Raw genomic sequence first — 18,996 nt, 5'->3', positions numbered from 1 at the left:
CATGGACTCATGTCCAAGAACTGAATGCAATACCAAATTCAAAGTTCCCAAGAAAATTTTTACAAGGACTTCAATACAAAATTCCCCTGACACACTTACCATAGGTTGAGGAAAGGAAGGCGCAAGTTGGCACAGCTGTCATTCTCTACAACGCTACACTCAGAGCCATACCTCATTTTGTCCAGCTGCAGCTGCCATTTTGTGGAAGTTATTATTTTAGGACTGGGGCCATGACTACACCTCAGTAAATCATCATCTCAGAAATGAAAAATAACTTCTTGGAGGGGAAAAGATGGAAGTCAGATGGCTCATGGTGTCAAGTGACTAAGGGGATAAAGAATTTCGTAGCTACGTAAACATGATTCCATTTTCTCGACATGGAGATTGAGAACACGAGAATTGTCTTGCTGATGATTTTTTTCGTAATTTCATTAGTACTGAGGAATAACAGTTCCCGGTTACTGTGAACATTTTTTTTTTTTTTTTTTTGTTAGAAAATTCGTAATCACTAGTCTCGTTTGAATTTAAGACTATATTTACTAGCAATGGATGATTACGTGTATTTTTAGGGCTGTATAGTAGCCATAATACTTTCATTACTTATCTTAGATTTTAGTCTCCTAGTTACGAGATGTTAGTATGATGAAAACGTTCGTTCTCCCTTTTATGCATATGGCTAAAAGTACATTAAAGAAGGTGACTCTTTCCTCGTTCTGCAGATTTGGCGGATGGGAACCCGCTAGGATGCATATACACCTGAATTATTATTTATTATTATTTTCTACAGATCCAGCATTTTTACTTTTTAAATTGTTATTCGACGGTCTGATACGTCGGCCTTCTCTTTTGGTACTAGACTGAGAATGTTTCCAGCTATGTCTGCACATTTCAATTACCGATACCAATATTTATCATTCCTAGGTTGGGCACCCACTCCATGCACCATCATAGACAAAATCTGATTGGGTGTGCTACTATTCAAATACAGGAATCTGATAAGCGATCTAATCTTCTTATCAGATTTTCGTATGTACGAAACAGCGCACGCACACATGTATCTTCATTTGTTGGAATTCCATCTTTCTACAGAAACGGGTATAGGAAATATTTAAGAAATATTCATCGTGAAAACAAACTTCGAGTAAATCAGTTGCAGTACCACATGGTACGGGAGCGTATAGCTTGCACCTTTTGACATTGTGTACGGTAAAGGAAAGTATTGTAATATCACGATTCTGAGGATAAACTTAGCATTCAAAACTTAGGCATGACACGTAATTTACGTCACTTAATTTTGGAAGTTTATTAATTTCACTTTGCCCAATAAGAAGGTCATGAAAACATGCGACCAATGCAGATCTATCACAACCTCCCGAAATTAAGTGCAGCTACAGTAAATCTATGCGTATATAAGAAATCGATAATCGATATGTCCATTTATCATACTTAAGCATTCCCAGCTTGTGATATTCTTACATTGTGTGGTAATGCTACAGTGGTGATACACGCAATTAAACCATTTTGACCTCACTTGTACAGAAATTCGAAGATGAAGCGAAAACGCCATAACTAATAGCACTACTACGACCTGGACTCGTTTTAATTGGCTCTATTAGAGTGGATGCTCAAAGACAGCTTACTTTCTCAGAGAGTACCTTCTAGCTCATAAGTTACTAATATCTCATCACATGTTCCATTAAATATTTAGATGTTAATAGCAACAAAATATAGTTTGAGATTCGTAGAATTGAAGCATATACAATAATTTAATAGAAATTCTTCCCTTTAAATAAATAAACAATATTTTCTTTTTGTATGGAAAGATAATTTTGAAGACGCATTCGAATTTTAAAAACTGTATTTACTTTACTCATTACATATTTGAGATCAAATCCCAATCGCTCCACTGTTTTCATATCACATTGTATTCACATTCCATATATATTTCGATACAAAGAATATACAGCAACTTCTCTATACAAGCACAATGTTTAATCTGAAGAAATTTCGATTTCATGTAACTCATTGACTGTCTTTTTCTTAAATACCACCACAAAAATCAAAATTTCTTACCAACATAACCTCTATGAAATTACTTTTATATATACTGATATTTCGACTCTCTCGAGATGTTTTCATAGTACTGTAAATTAAAAAAAGTAAAATATAAAACAAAAGAAAGGTCTTTTATAGCAGATTGTACAGTACGAGTATGTTACGGCAGTATACGATTAGCTACTTCTACCGGTACTGGTAACTTGTCATTTAATCCTCGACAGGAAATAGATTATTCCACTCAATTTTGGTCAAGAATGATCATGTGCTGTTATGCCCTTTCATTTGTTTCGTATTTCATCTCAGATTCTCAGTTTAAAAAAAAAAAAAAAAAAAAAAATCTTTTCCTGGTACTTTGAGAAAATCTATATAAGATGGGCCAAACATCAGTATATATTCAGTAGTAATTCTTTACAGGATATCACGGTAACATATTTTAACTTTTATGTAACATCCTTAACCAGACTAACGTAAGCATCAGACCTCGTTTTCATGCTACGTATATTTCTTATCATTCTTATTGTTTCTCATCTTTCAAAGCGTACAATTCTCAATATTATTTTAAAACCCTATAATTATAAATAAGAAGAAAGAACTGATATACACTGTTTTAAAATTTTACGTTATAAGAAGGACCTTCCATTCTTTACATTTTTTTAAATGAATAAGTAATATTTCTTAAGCAGTTTTCAAAAATTTAAATTACGAAAAAAAACATACAACACCCAAAAATTGTTGAAGCTTTCCTGGTATCGTAATGCTAATGAGAAAAAATAGCTGTTCTTGGGACAAAGTACACATCACCTAGTTGATAACCCAACAACACTAATTTACATACAATACTTAAGTTCAAAACAAAATTTAAAAAGAAGTATAGTTAACTAGAAGGACATAACACTACTAAAGACAAAGCAAACAACAAAATAACAGATTGGAATTTTCTCATAGAGGAAATGAAACATTCTGATAAGGAGAGTAAGAAAGTTGGGATAGTACATAAATGTACACAATACAGATAATACACAAAGAAACAGAAGACAATATTCTAGAAGAGCTAATAAATTATATACATAGGCTATTTATTCATGTTTACATTGAAGCATTCTTAAGGCTCTCGTTCACGCACAGTTCTTCACACACACACACACACACATACACAATTATAATAGTTTCAAAGTATTAGCATAACGCTAGGAAATAAATAAAATATTTTTCTCGTGTGTCTGAGAATTAAAGGAATTATTGTAAACAATTAGAACAATGTGTCTTGTAACTTACATAAAGACAAAATCTGATTACAGTTAATAATTTGTGTTAGAGTTTCGGCAATATATCTTTGCATTCATCAGCAACACTAGCCTCGATGAAGGCAATGATATACTGTCGAAACTGTACTGCAGATTATTAATATTAAGTGTTTGATACATCGTTCAAGGCTAGAATCAGCAATACTCAGATGCATTTTGCAGATACTGAAATGTAATATCTGGCAAATATTCATTAAAAGAGAAGGTAGGTAAAGAAGAAGCCTTTAGTTTTTAATCTTTTATGATAAACTTATCAAATATTGCAGACAGATTTTTTATTACACAGGAAAACAAAAGTTTATCTTACACTTCACGGAGAGGAACTTAGTTTGTGACTAAGAACAGTGAGTACTTTCCTTTATAATCGATTTACTTACGTAACTAAAGGGATATATTAAATTAAGTTTTAGCAACAGGAGCCTACCAAATCAAGTGTCTTCTCCTGCAAATTAGTCTAATGGAAATCCCTCATGTATGCGAAGAGACTGCAGTTACCTTAACACATATTCACTATCTCATTTTTAAAAAAAAATCGTTTTTGGCTTGCAGCTAAGCAGTTACAGATTCTGCCTTTGGGGAAAAATCTGAATTCAATTCCCGACAAAAATTCATGTAATCTGATTTCACGTTAAATCGCAGATTCATATCTTATATAACCTCAAAGCTGGAAAAAGATGTAAAACTGCCAACAAACAAATTCTTCTCTTTTTCTTTGTGCTCCGGTGAGAAGCCTCAATGTTTCAAAAGTTTAGTTCATTTATTTAGCATTTTCAGTACTACTCACCTTTCTTTAGATGAGCATATAAGCATTATTAAATTTTGTTATGGGTAGTTTTGGTTGATTTAACTTTAACCGGTCGCTCTCAAACAGACTCTGTGCAAAATTCAAGTTTCATTTCAATATTATGTAAAGAATCTACACACAAGTTTTAATACGTAGCGGAATATATCACAAAAATAAGAAGTGTAAAGAAATTAAACTGGCGAGTATAATAAGCTCAATATATACTGTTCTGTTACTTTTACAACACGGAACTTTACAATAAGTGGAAAAGTGCACCAAGAACTACGATACACAAAAACAAATTACATATAAAGTAAATTCAATTTTCCCTTTTCATGCACTTTTTGTTGTGGTCACTCCACACAAAATCTGATTAGAGCAAAATGTGCTATTATACTTTATGCAAATTAAATAACACAAAACCGTGAATAAGTCTGTGATTCACATAAATCATCTATCCGCGCTTTCTATATCTTTTTTCACGATGTCTATCCTATTGTTGCGTATCCTCTCCACCAACTGTGCTTTCCATTCTTCTTCTGGAACAGCGGACGCCCACAATGGAATAGATGACGCCGGCAGAGTAAATCCTGCCATGGCTGCTTTTACTTTCTCCGCATGCTCCGGATCCATTTCAACAGGTTCTCTTCGACTGTTGTCTTTCCACGTTTCAGCCATTTCCTTCTGCTCTTCTCGTCGGAAAGTCGCTAAAGCCTGCAACAACAACCAACTGATATAATAATTTACTAATAACATCTAGTAGTGTAAATCTCTAATATACAATAGAAAGACACGTTATTCACATTAACAAAACTGGACGTAACCTTGTTTGTGATCATACCACAGTCGAATGACTGAACCGATTGACATGAATTTAAACATAGTCAGTATCTATTCGGTTTTGCAGAACATTTTTTTGAAATTTTCCTTGATACATAATTACCCATGGACACTTTCCCATGTTGACAGAAAAACAAGACCAAAAAATATCACATGGTAATACATAACTAATACATGTTTTTCTAATCAACAACAAAAATGAATAACGTACAAAACCTACAACGTATTTTAGAATGAAACCACAGAATACTTACTTAATAAAAATTCGTGCACAAAGCAAGAAATTAAACATCTTCCCTGAAACTTGACGCTGTAACTTTAGTCACATGATGAAAGTTCCGTCACATATGAATGAAATTTTTACAGTGAGACACTCACCGAAAAAGAATAAATGTACATATAGTCAAAGCAAAAGTACCCCCCCTCCCCTTCCTCCGTTAGTTAGGTCATGTCCAGTACTTTTTTCCTGGTATCACCAACGCCTGAACAAATGCAAAAGAACTCACACAAAACAATTCAAGTAATCACAGACAGTTGGTAAACGTGGGCAACAATGAAACATAATTTTGCTGGGTTTGATGCACGAAGGAATTTCTCCATTTTGAGATTAATCTCTAATGTTTGGAGGATGTTGTCGAATGAGAGTTATATATCAATGATACTGCAATTCATTGTGGATATAATGTATTATTTCACTATGCACTACATGTGAGGAAAAAAAAAAAAAAAAAAAACAACAACACTGATCGTAAGTTGGTTAGAAAATAGATGAAATTAACTGAATATATTAAATCTGGAATCATTAAAAAAAAGTTTATAAATTTTCTCTATTCATGGACCTACTCCCATTCACCGTCATTCTCGTCATTCGAACATCTTTCCTTCTTCACAGGAGTAGATCTTGCATATCACACAGAGTACGGATTGAAGTTAAAGTACGTTAAAAATTTTGGACCTGTGGGGTCTGAACCCGGGTCGCCTTGGTAGAAAGCCAATTTGGTAACCACTTGATACACCGGTTACTTATTTGATATTGCACAAAAACTGTTAGCTAGATGGAACCCCTTCATGTAAGTCTAATACAGATAAGTACAGATACTAAGGCACTGAGAGACATGACAAGGCATTAAGGTATTAAGAGAAGGCATTAAGGTATTAAGAGACGATCATTAGTTGAGTCACTCATCATTTCCTTCTTCAATTCAGAAACAGCTCAAATAGACTCTTCTGAATGAGGAAAATGTCTCGAAACGTTCCGCAAGTCGAGGCTGAGCTTTTAATGTTGAATCTGCTGCTTAGGAAGAAGAAAAGATGTAGTAATTATTTTGTAATTCTTTAAATTGTATCAAGACGTGAAGGAATATTAGTTAAGTTTTGAGATCTTTTAAAATAAAATGTGCTTAGCAAACGTATTACATCCGTAACTAGTACTTTAATTTATCACATTTACATGAAGGATTGTAGCGTAGTGGTACTATATGAAACTATGAAACGGCAGACCCGACTTTGAGTATCGTCGTGTCAATTAATTTTCATTATCAAATTTTATTGTTTGGGGAATTACACTAGCCTGCGAATTTTAACTTTTGGATCATTGCATGAAGTATAGTATGCCACGTTTCATATTTCGGGTGTACCGAATTCAGAACAAAAATCGGTTTAGTCATTGCACATCAGGTTTTCTTACAAATTGCATATTAACATTGCCAATATCAATGTATCTAATGGTTAATTGCTATTCATAACACTGCTACGAATACTGGTACACTTACTAATATAAACAATATTAATATAAGATTTATATTTCTAGTGTTGTATGCGACAGTAAGTTAACTCGTAATCACGATATTAGAAACAAATAAGGCAAGAAAACGGGGAAAAAGAAGCAATGTTTATGGATAAGCATTCACTATAAAACAGTAAGACTCTTAAAACACGCAAATGTAAACTCCACAGTGTTTTGGAATTTGTGCTCTCATCTGCGCCATTTTAAAGGAGGAAATAACGCACCCATAGGTCAGGACATGCCGCACAAAAAATCCACATTAGTGGGTTTTACGCCTCTTCCCTGAGAAACTGCGTCTTGTCACAGCACGCTTGTGACTAGTTGCAGAATCTTCTCTCTGCAACAACCAGCGGTAATCTGCAAACATGTTGCAATTTCACTTTCCTTGATAACGACATTCGAGTTCCTTGAGGCCCTGATGAAATTTCTCTCCTTGTTCCTCACTCACGACTCCAAAATTGTCTGGAAAATAGTCCAAATTGAAAAACAGCATTCTTTCCACCACGTCTTTATAGTTTGAATCCTTTCTGTTGCCAATAAAGGTTTTCGCTACATCTCGGAAAGTTTGCCATGCTGAACGCTCGTTCTGGTTCATGACATTTTCAAAATTTGCGTAACCAAAAAGTTTCCTAATATCTGGCCCATCGAAGATGCCCTCTTTAATTTTTGCATTACTGATGCCAATAAAGTTTCGACACAGATATTTGAAGCACTCACCTTCAGTATCTAGAGCCTTTACAAATTGCTTCATTAAGCCAAGCTTAATGTGAAGGGGATGTAACATTATATCATGTGAACTACCAAGACTTGCGCGTTGTAAGTTTTTCGAACCAACATTCCACTGCCTATCTGGCCATTCCGTTTGAGTTCCGTGGACTGCCCTTGCCCGACTGTCCCACTCACACAGAAAACATGGGAATTTCGTATAGCCTGACTGTTGACCCAACAGAAGAATGATAACCTTAAAATCCCTACATATTTTACATTGATGTTCGTGGTACTTTATCTTGTTCAACATCAAATCAAGGTTCTTGTGGCTTTCCCTCGTGACAACAGAAGAAGCAACTGGAATGGATGCTAGCTTGTTTCCGTTGTGTAGGAGTACACATTTCAAACTCCGTTTGGAAGCATCGATGAAAAGTCTCCATTGAGATCGATCATAGTCAGGCGATCCTAATTCTAGAATTAACTCCGGAATGTTGTTGGAAAATACTATATTATCTTCTGCAGAAAAGAAAGCAACAAATTCTTGTCCACGATGCCTATACCAATAGTACGTCGTCTAAGGCATCAACAGGTTTCTCTACTTTAGTCGTGATCCCAGTAGTTCGGCAGATTCCTTTGTGAGACCAAGGTCACGAACTAAATCATTTAAACCACTCTGTTCGAAAAGTATAGGCTCTGTTGCTTCTTGTAGGTCAAAGTCGAATTGTCATTGTTGTCACTAGGAGATTCGGAAGAGGCTTCGTTTAATTGGTCTGGTGGCTGTGGGACACACATGTCAGAACCATAGGATACTGGTAAACTGACGGATGGAATTGTAGTTGGGCAAGTAATTTTAACCCTGTTCCTACTGTTGAAACCTTTCACGTTCACAGAACAAAAGTAGCAATTGGTGTTGTGGTCAGTAGGCTCACGCCACACAGTGGGGATTCCAAACGGCAATGCTCGTCTTTCATCTTTCATCCATTGCCGCAGTTGTTCGATGCATGTTCGACAAAACTTATGTGGTGCCCACGACTTTTCCTGATCTCTCAATGCTATACCAAAATACGCAAGATAAGCCTTTCGCACAAAGGAAGTTATATTGCGCCGTTGTTTCATGGACACAAATGTCCCACATATATAACGGAATATATCTGCATTATTCTTACAACCTCGACGCTACATATCGAAAAGTCTGCGAACCAGCACTTCACTTTCGTCACTAAATAATAAGCACACACCACGATATTAGGGACTTCAAAGCACTGAGCACAATTAGGTAGTTTTCAACGAAACTGTGTGAATCATTAGCAGGAAAAGCAATATACTAAACAAAACAATGCCGCTAGGTGTTACTATTGTACCGTACCGCTAGGCGGACACGATAAGCTGTTGATTAGCTACTGCTACAACATTTCACGCTATGAGAGTAATAGCATTTCAGACAATCAGAATGTTTAGTCCTCCTGGCTTGAGACGCATATGAATGAATAGGTAAAATGACTATCTCGATTTTGTCACAAAATGTGGTGTGATGAGACAAAACTAACCTCACTTTTAGGCTTAGGTGGCAATCACCACATCAGAGAAATATATTGCACTTATGCAATAAAATCATCGCAGGCTAGTGTTATTATTATAATTCTATTATTGCTTTATTATTGTTATTATTGACTCTGTAGGCAACATCATCTGGTGGTCATAAACACGTGATTTAAGAAAAGAAAAACCCAGCTGTACACGTGGAAAAGTCCAGAAGATAGGAAACGCTACCAAATCGATTACATTCTTGTGAAGCAACGTTTCAGGAATAGTGTACGAAATGTGAAGACACTGCCAGGAGCGGACATTGAATCGGATCACAATCTCCTGGTGGTGGAAGTGCAAACCTGGTTCAAGTCGATCAAGAAAAATGGGAAGAGAAATCGAAAATGGAACTTGGAGCGATTAAGAAATATCGACGATGATGTGAAAAAAGAAATTGAAGAAAAATTCTGTGCAATGGGCGATGTGGTTGACAATATAGAGAATAGTTGGGGAAAAGTTAAACAGATTCTACTTGACACACTCCACAATAACATTGGCAGGATGGAAAGAGCACCGAGAAAACCATGGATAACTGAAACAATGCTTAAGATGGAAGAACGCAGAAGGGCGAAAAACACGGACATCATGGAATACAGAAGGCTGAATAATGAAATGAGAAGAGAGACAGACAAAGCCAAAGAAAATTACATGGAACAGATATGTGAAGAAATAATGGAACTTCAACGGCGCGGAAGATATGATCTGATGTACCAGAAAGCACAAGAATTAGGAGGGAAAACTAACAAAAGTATACGAACGTTCGGCATCGAAGATCAAGAAGGTAATGTAACCACTGACCATCAAAGAATCCTTAGAATTTGGGAGGAATACATAAAAGATCTGTATGATCAGAAGAACCACCCCAAAGATATTGCGATCGAAGAAGAGGAAGAGGTGGATGGTGATGAAAAAGAACCTAGTACAGTGAAACCTCTCTAAAGCGGACAGCCGTGGGAAATCAAAAATTGTCCGCTATAGAGAGGTGTCCGCCTTACAGAGGTTTCAATATTTTCTTACGTAAATTAATAAACAATGTAATGCAATAATAAATAATGCAATTAGAAAACAATATTTTTGCATGAATCACGTATTTATGAATATTACCAAAATGTTACTGTATCTGCATTATCTTGCGTCATCCAATTCGAGGCACAACATGGGAATAAGATGTTCTAGTTCTCTGCACTTTACACTTATCGCTACTTACTACGTTTTCGGTGTGTTGCTTTAATTTGTGAGTTAATTGCAGTCCAGCAATGACTTAAAAAAAAAAAAAAAAAAAAAAAAAAAAAAAAAAAAAAGACAACATGCGTACCGTTGTCTTCTGTTTGGTTAGAGATTCCAGCGGGACAGTAGAATGATGTGTCATTCCAAACAGTGGGCAGCTGTCAATCACTTTTGTTTCTGAAGCAGGTTGGGTGGGAGTGGAATGCAAGCAAAGGATATAAGGGTGTTGTGAAACAGAGACCCTTCCTCTGGGTTGCTGAACAGACAGTTGAGGAAGCAAAATGTCACATCCACATGTTCTTCCTTGGTTATATACGTATGAATTACTAAAAGTGTATTTTTACTGCACTTTCCAACTTGTTTCTAGAGAAAGTGTCCGTAATATGGAGGTAAATAATACCTATAAAAGACAAAAAAGACTGTCCGTGTCCGTACTAGAGAGTGTCCGCTTTAGAGAGGTTTGCCAACATGTTGTTTCCTATTACAGTGTTTGGGGATTACAAAATATGTCCGTTATGGGAGGTGTCCGCTTTATAGAGGTGTCCGTTAGTAGAGGTTTCACTGTATATTGAAAAGTGAAGTAGTACAAGCAATCAAAAAGACATGCGAAGGAGAAAGGCCACTGGAGAAGACGACATACCAGTAGATTTGCTCAAGGGATTAGGAGACAACGCAATGAAAGTACTGACTTCACTTATTAACAAGATCTATTTGAGTGGAGAATGGCCAAAAGATTTTCTTGATGTTACAATGATTGCATTGCCCAAGAAAAACCAAGCAAAGAAGTGCAGCGATCACAGAACCATAAGCCTGATTTCCCATACTGGAAAGATCATTGCACGCATACTGAATAGGCGGCTGGAAAGTAAGATAGATGAGAGATTAGAAGAAGATCAATTTGGATTCCGGAAAGGAAAAGGCACCAGAGATGCTATTGGATTGATGAGAATTATATCAGAAAGAATTCTTGATGTAAAGGAAGAGTTGTGTTTGTGCTTCATCGACTGGCGAAAAGCTTTCGACCGAATCAATTGGACGAAACTTCTGAAAATACTTAAAGAAATCAGAGTCAATTGGAGAGATCGATGACTCATTCAAAACTTGTACACAGGACAACGAGTGAAGCTGCGCTTGAATGAAGGAGAAACCAATTGTGTGGAGATTGGAAGAGGAGTCAGACAAGGATGTAGTTTGTCGCCCCAATTATTCAACATTTACAGTGAATGTTTAAGGAAGGAAGCATTAATGGGAATTGAAGATTTCAAGATTGGAGGGCAGATCATTAACAAGATCAGGTATGCAGATGATACGGTTATAATAGCTAAAACCGAAGGAGGACTACAGGAGATGATTGACAAAATAGTTGACACTGGAAAACTATATGGAATGGAAATTAACATCGAAAAGTCGAAAGTCATGAGAATATCCCGTGGAAACACGCCCTTACGGATCAGAGTAGAACAAAGAGAACTTGAAGAGGTCGATAATTTCAAGTATCTGGAAAGTATTTTGCCGAGAGACGCTTACTGCACCAAAGAGATCAGGTCAAGAATTTCCATAGCTAAAGAACAATTCAACAAGAAAAGATCACTCTTAACTAGCAGGCTCAATGTTGGACTTAAGAAGAAGTTGGTCAAGTGCTATATTTGGAGCTTTGGACTGTATGGTTCAGAGACTTGGACATTACGGAATTAGAGAGGAAATATTTGGAGAGCTTCGAAATGTGGTGTTGGAAGAAGATAGAGAAGAAAAAATGGACAGAGAGAGCAACAAACGAAGATGTTTTAAAACGGATAGAAGGAAAGAGGACACTTCTAGCCACCATCCTTCGTAGAAAGGCCAATTGGATTGGACACATCTTGCGAAGAAATTGTCTTCTTCACACCACCATAGAAGGAAAGATGGAAGGGAAGCGAGGAATAGGAAGAAGAAGAACACAGCTGATCTATGATTTGAAAGATAGGAGAAAATATTGGGAGTTAAAAGAGGAAGCTGAAGATCGACAAAAGTGGAAGACAAATTTCCAGGCCAAAATCTAAAATTGAAAAAAAAAAATAAATAAATAAATAAATAAATTTTAAAAAATAATAAAAAATATCATTAGTCCCAGGATCTGCCGAAAGGCAGAATACTTAATAATAATACTAATCATTCAAAATTCCCATCAGTTTACAGATTCTGTTTTGCATAAGTTATTACGACGTAAAATAAAATGTGACTTATTCAAAAACTACGTTTATATGTTGCAACAGCTGTAAACCCAATTATTCGCCACAAATTTAGTCGTGTCTGATTGTAAACAAAAACTAGTGTGAAGCAGAAGAGAAGGAAGTGATTGTGAAAGAATCGACTTCGCTATTTCAACCCATTTACACGTTTCATGGCCCCTATATATCGAAAAAGTGATTTTGAATATCCGTCGTCCTTGCCAATCTAACGTGTTATTTGCCTGGAAATCATATCGGTCAATGAATTCGCACAAAATCTAAGATTCTCTACAAGAGTTTCTCGAATTTTCTTCCTACCCCCAAAATATGGGTATTTTACTGAAGGGTAAAAATTTTTAAAAAATACAAATTTTCTGGAAAAAGGCTCTAACAATTTTCCTTATATTTCAAATACCAATTTGTATTAGCAACTCTATACTGTGGTGTAAGTAATTTTTCTGAGAAAGATCTACGATATTCTCATTATAGTAGTAAAAGTACTCACCGCCACGATTGTAGTTTATTCGTGGCGGTGAGTACTTTTCGGGTGATTTTTTTCAAAATTGAGTCTGGTGATTTTGTTTATCTTTCATAATCTGATAATGTATAACTCATTTGTCCTAGAAAAAAAGTTCAAGAGGGTTATTTTATTTCTTGGAGTGATTCTTTTCGAATGATTTCCTCAAAAACCAACTCAGGCGATTTTGTTTCTATTTCGGGAATAAATTTCATTAATAACTATATATTACTGAGTAAATAACTTTCTACGAAAATATCCACAATGGCTAGTTTACTCTTTGAGGTAAGAGTTTTTCTTTTCTTTTTTTTTTTCGACAGTTTTCTCAATTACAACTCATGCGATATTGTTGATATTTGATAAACAATTATTTCCGTAGTAACCCTAACAAATGTCGTGAGGCATTTCTTATGAAAAACCCACAAGGGGTAGTTTAATTTTGAGGATGTGTTTTTTATTGCATGAAGTTTCCCAAGAAGTCTTATAATTTAGTTTCTTATTTCACAAGAAAATTTCTCGTTAGTAACTGCAGCATAACATGACTCGGTGTAAGGAATGACAGTGAGAAAGTTTAGTACCCTGGCCCGTACTTTTTATTTACTTTTCTTCAAATTGTATTTTAAAAAATCACCATATTTTCACTCCATTTCTGAACTTAAACTGTGGGAGGTTGAAAAGCTACAATTCATTTATCCGTATTGAACAGATTTTTCCTTCAGACAATAAATGAATGATGAAGGACAAGGAGTAAATATGAATCAATTGAATGGTTCGGACAGTTCCATAGACCACACATTGTGGTCATAACGATCTTACTGTCACTACAAACCTCTTTATAAATTAAAATACATTACTATCAAAACACAGAAACTCAAATAAGAGTAACCGTATTTCAAAATCCTTTCATTTGTGTGACAGCTACTCTCAATTAATGCAGGGCAGAAAATTCCGGCAAAATCGAAACTTGTGGGAACGAAAAAGAAAAAAGTTGGAATTCTGCGCTCGTCGAAAATGATTTTACCATTGGATTACTGATCCAACTGAACTTTGTGAATGATGCACAAATATGATATTCCGCTGCACAAGCAAAAGCTAACGATTATGTCCACAACCATAGAACATAAGTTTGTTACAACACTGTTGGTAGAAGACAAGATAGATAAGTTTCTAAGTTTGAACTTGCCAATTAAAGAACTGCATCCCAAATAGTCTTTAAAATTGCATTTCAAATGTTTTTAAAATCTCATCCTTAGCAAATCGAAATTCCCTTACTCTTAGCAGAATTTCGTGATTTTTTCCCCGTTTTCAAATTTCCTGAAGTTTCCCGGTTTTCCAGGCTTGTCGCCACTCTGCAAAATAGAATATTTTAGGCCACAACAATGGACTCATTAATTATTACATTTAAATATTTTCTGTTTTTTGTTACACGTCATGAAATACTTTCCGTTGTTTCTAACGTATTCTACCAACACAGAGCACAAAATGGCAACGAAGAGACGAACAAACTTAAGAAGAAAAACCAGGCATGCTATGTCCAACGACAGAGTTAGAACAGCACCAGAAGAGGTTAGACGAAAGAAACAAAGCGACAGCAATCAGGGAAGACGAAAGAATAGAGAAGATATTACAACATTAATGCAGTTTCACAAGTACATTTTGACTGAAATGTACATCCTACGAGGAGGGGGAAGGATGCTCAAATTTTTCGTAATGATGAAAAGCTTTACCGTTTGAAAACCTCATAAACCCTATTTCCCCATGAGAAGAACGGATTTTTAGCTAGTTTCAAATAATAGGTGAGCAAATATATATATATGTCAAACTAAAAGTAATTTTTTACCATTATATTGCCAACACTATATATAGTACATTATAACAGCTTTTTCTAAATGCCATATAAAAAAAAAAATTAAAAATATAGAAAAGCAGAGCTGTGAAGTATACACATGAACGCCAAATTACCCAACTGATTCCAACATGGCGCCTAAATGAACACACACACGTACTATTCTCCACTTCTCTCTATTTGATGAAAAGTTCCGCGAAACATCTTATGGTGTATTCTTTATGTAGTGTTGTCTTCACTGTTTTCTTTTATATATATATATATACGATATATATATATATAACTATACGATATATATATGACTATTGTCACACTATTCTCATATTCATATGAAAGCAACGCGGCAACTACAATAACTACAATACATAAATACTATATAACGTATAATAGGAAACTTCTTTCACACAAAATCAGTATGAAATGAAGACAAACTAAAGTGCTTCTGTGAAGGCATTCTTCTGTTCATCAGAAATAAGTTATATATTACAAGTTACAGCAACCACAATGTTTATATTGGGCTCCAATACTCGAAAGTTAGCGAAGTTATATTCCCAGGATTAATTCATAGTGGGAGTCCCAGGTTCCATTTAGCCTACAAATCGCCAGCTGATTAGTTTAAAGCCTCCAGGGTTTCCTGCCAGGAAGCTCAGTTTAATTTAGCATAATTATGGAGTATAAAACTAAATAAATAAAAGGAAAAAGTAGCTTGTATAATTAGCACTAAAAATATAAAAATAAAAACTATTACATTGTGTACCTCTTTGCTTTTGAATGATGGTGTGGATACAAACACATTTGTTACTAATGGCTTGCACATTATTTACGAATCGTACATTAAAGAAAATACCTTAGTATACGATTACAGTAAAAGAAAGAAAATAACAAATTAGTGAGAGAGAAAATAAGAGCTGAAAAATCAATAAAAATTAAAAGAGTATATTATTTTCTGAACATAGAAGAGGGTTTCACAGTGAAGGGTAATTTCAAAATTCTACGGAAAAGGGTCGTCAACACAACCTAATAAACTACACATTCTCTCAAAATTTTAGAAACTGATTACAATTTTACCAATTCAGTTTCGCTGAACAGAAACGAAAGAAGACACAATAAGAAATCAATCAAATCAAAATGCTTGTAAATATTAAGAAGTCTTTGCTGTTGATCATACAATACACTTAATTATAAGTGGCTTTGGTACACGAACACACAGCAGGAATAAATAATGCCAAAACAGAGTACATAAGACTGACTATTTCCAGTAAAAACAGAGTTAGGTAGATATGAATAACAAATACATAGAACTGCAAGTGGAAGATAAAATTGGTAAAGTACGAGACCAAAGAGATAATGTTTAGTGAAATTAATGATAATACTTATTTTGCATATTTATATGGAAAATAAATAGATTAAATAAAACCGTAATGACAGCATACAACACTGAACACACTAAAAGCGTGGAAAATAGTTTAAAAAAAGTTTAACATTACATTTCCTTCCTTTTTTAACTGGGAGAGAGGGATTTATTCTGAGACAACGAAAAAAATTTCCAAGTATAATCTTAGTAGTTGACGTGTATGAGAAGACAACTAAAAATACGCGTAAGAAGGAAAATAGCATACACCTACCAGCAAATATATATAAATATATATAAATATGTAAATAAATATAAATATATACCAGCAAATAAAATTTCTATTACTTAATAAGAAACAAATAATTAATTTGACAATATATTAAAATAACTTTGTGCAGTCATGAACGGCATTGCATGGAAGAAAGTATTAAGTAAAAACTGCCGTGTAAAACACTAACTGTAAAGGACTAGTCTAATTATCACATAGTATATTTTATATATATATATATATATATATATATATATATATATATATATGTATATAGGACACAAAATTTCCGGTCGCCACTGGCGACTAGAAATTTAGAGCTGGCGACCAGTGTTTAGTTGAAATAGTTCTGTCTAAATCACAGGGCTGCGCAGTTTCTGTTTCGCACGAAAATAATTGTCACTGAGTGAGAGAAAACATAGAATGTGAAGTCTTCACAACGGATACGTAGAACGTTACACAAAGTGAAGTCTTAAGGTAAGATATTTTTTTTTAACATGTATATGAATTATAAAATTCAAAATTGATTATCCTTAATCTAATTGTCTGATTTTGAAATTTTATGTCCTGATTTAATCTCTTTCTTTGTCAAACCAAAGGCCATGGGGAGGGGGGGACTCTCATAATTTGTACGTGAAAGATAATGGCGATCATCATTTTCGGATTGGTGAGTGCGTCTGACTTTGAAATTTTGCGCCCTGTATATATATATATATATATATATATATATATATATATATATATATATATATATATATATATATATATATATATGTACAGCGTATCATGGGAATAAACTGATTGCTGCTAAAGAGTAAGGAGACTTGGTGTGCTCTTTGCTTTAACAAAAAATAATCAGAATGTGTTCTTTATAAAATTGAAATTTAAGAAATGTAACATAAAACAATAATATACCTCTGATGTTAAATCCTGTGAATTTCCTATTTGTGAAGGAAATCGTGCAGAAGATGGCTCATTGTTAAGTACACCAGATTCTTCACCCATATGATGTATATTCAAGTCTTGGCTGGGCAGCTAAAAAAACATAAAACAAGTACTTTATTGATGCTGTTAGTCTAGCTTTTTATTATGTTATTACAATTGTTATTAAATATACGAGTCGTCTCTTAAATTCTGATCCTATAACCATAACGAAAATTGAGTACTCATGTACAGGGGCGGATTAAGGCTTTTGGGGCCCTGAAGCCGACTATTTCAAGGGGCCCTATGTTACAAATAATTCCAGCGCTTTTTTTTTTTTTTTTTGCTGCTGCTGCTGCCTTCCACAGCCTCATAAGCTTATCAAGACACCGAGAACTATGGTGTAATTATAATGTGTTCCATGTTTACAATAGTTAGTTTAATTACATTCATTATTATCAGTTAAATGCTCATATACTGCAGTGTAACACACAAATGCCAAATACAAGCCAAATGGTCAACAGTTCCTGTAAAAACACTAATAGAATAAAAGGAGAAAAATCATAAAGAAATAGGTAAAGCTGTACATTGTTAGAAAAGTTTTCTTCCTACACTTTTGCTCTGCAAAGGATTTTATTATGTCATTAAACGACATTCTAATGACAGAGATATTTCAAAGGAATTGTCACCACAACAGGGTGTCTACTAAAATTCCAAAATGAAATTTCGCGACCTTTTCGTGACCTTTTCTTTACCAAATCATAAAATTTTCTAATATTTTCAATGCGAATTGGGCCGAATTTTCATCCATGCGATAGAAACGTACTTTGCTTGCGATTTGGTAGCGTCTAAAGCCGACGATAGACATTTTTGGTATTGAACTTTGACGTTTTATAGAACAAAATATTTCAATCTGTACTTACATTTGTACAGTTTTAAAAAAATCGTGACCCAAAAGCTAAATTTCGTGACTTTCATGATCGTTTTCTGATTTCGTGACTTTTTTGTGACATTCGTGACTTTCGTGATTGATAGACACCCTGCACAAGTTAATAATTTGGTTTGTAATAGAGGCCCAAAATACCTCACTTCCTCACAAAATAAGTATCGTGAAGACGCTAGTGGAAGAAGACAACTTTAGCGATACCACGAGCGAAAAAGAATAGCATGGGTCTGAAGCCTATAATATAATAAGTTGATTGCTATATTTTAGTATTAAAGAGAGGGATTCTTTGGAGGCCCCTGAGCCTGGGAGCCCTGGAGCCTGGGCTCCATTGGCTCCGCCCTTAATCCGCCCCTGCCCACGTAAGCATCCAAATAGGAATTCGAACGCAAGGGTTTCAGCAACAACAAAGATTACGATAAAAAAGAAGTTAGATTTCAAAGAATAACCCTTTAGGGACTAGAAAAAAGGACGCCCTACAAGATATTAATGCCTATTACTGGGTATTGAATGAGTTATTTGACAAATTAAACGTAAATGAGACTTATAAACCACACCCGTCCTCTCCGTCCGAATGTTATGTTTATATACAACATCCGCCATCAATGGAACAATGGATTGTGTATTTACATGGCACATCTGTCTCTGA

The 18,996-nt window shown here is 34.9% G+C and overlaps 1 protein-coding gene across 2 annotated transcripts in view; it reads right to left on the bottom strand.

Annotated features, from left to right (window-relative positions):
• Positions 1–1,840: 1,840 nt before the first annotated feature.
• kin17 (kin17 DNA and RNA binding protein) overlaps positions 1,841–18,996 on the bottom strand; it is a 48,769-nt gene continuing 31,613 nt past the window's right edge. For both annotated transcript variants that reach the window (XM_081758839.1, XM_081758840.1), the window contains 2 exons: positions 17,399–17,518; positions 1,841–4,860 (listed from right to left, as the gene is read on the bottom strand). In XM_081758839.1, the coding sequence (XP_081614965.1) occupies positions 4,597–4,860; positions 17,399–17,518 (384 nt within the window). In that variant the 3' untranslated portion in view covers positions 1,841–4,596. The remainder of the gene's footprint in view (positions 4,861–17,398; positions 17,519–18,996) is intronic.

Source organism: Thermobia domestica, chromosome 5 (genome assembly GCF_964235325.1).
Source record: "Thermobia domestica chromosome 5, izTheDome1.hap1.1, whole genome shotgun sequence".
Taxonomy (NCBI): domain Eukaryota; kingdom Metazoa; phylum Arthropoda; class Insecta; order Zygentoma; family Lepismatidae; genus Thermobia; species Thermobia domestica.
This window is presented reverse-complemented; position numbering and strand designations above follow the sequence as displayed.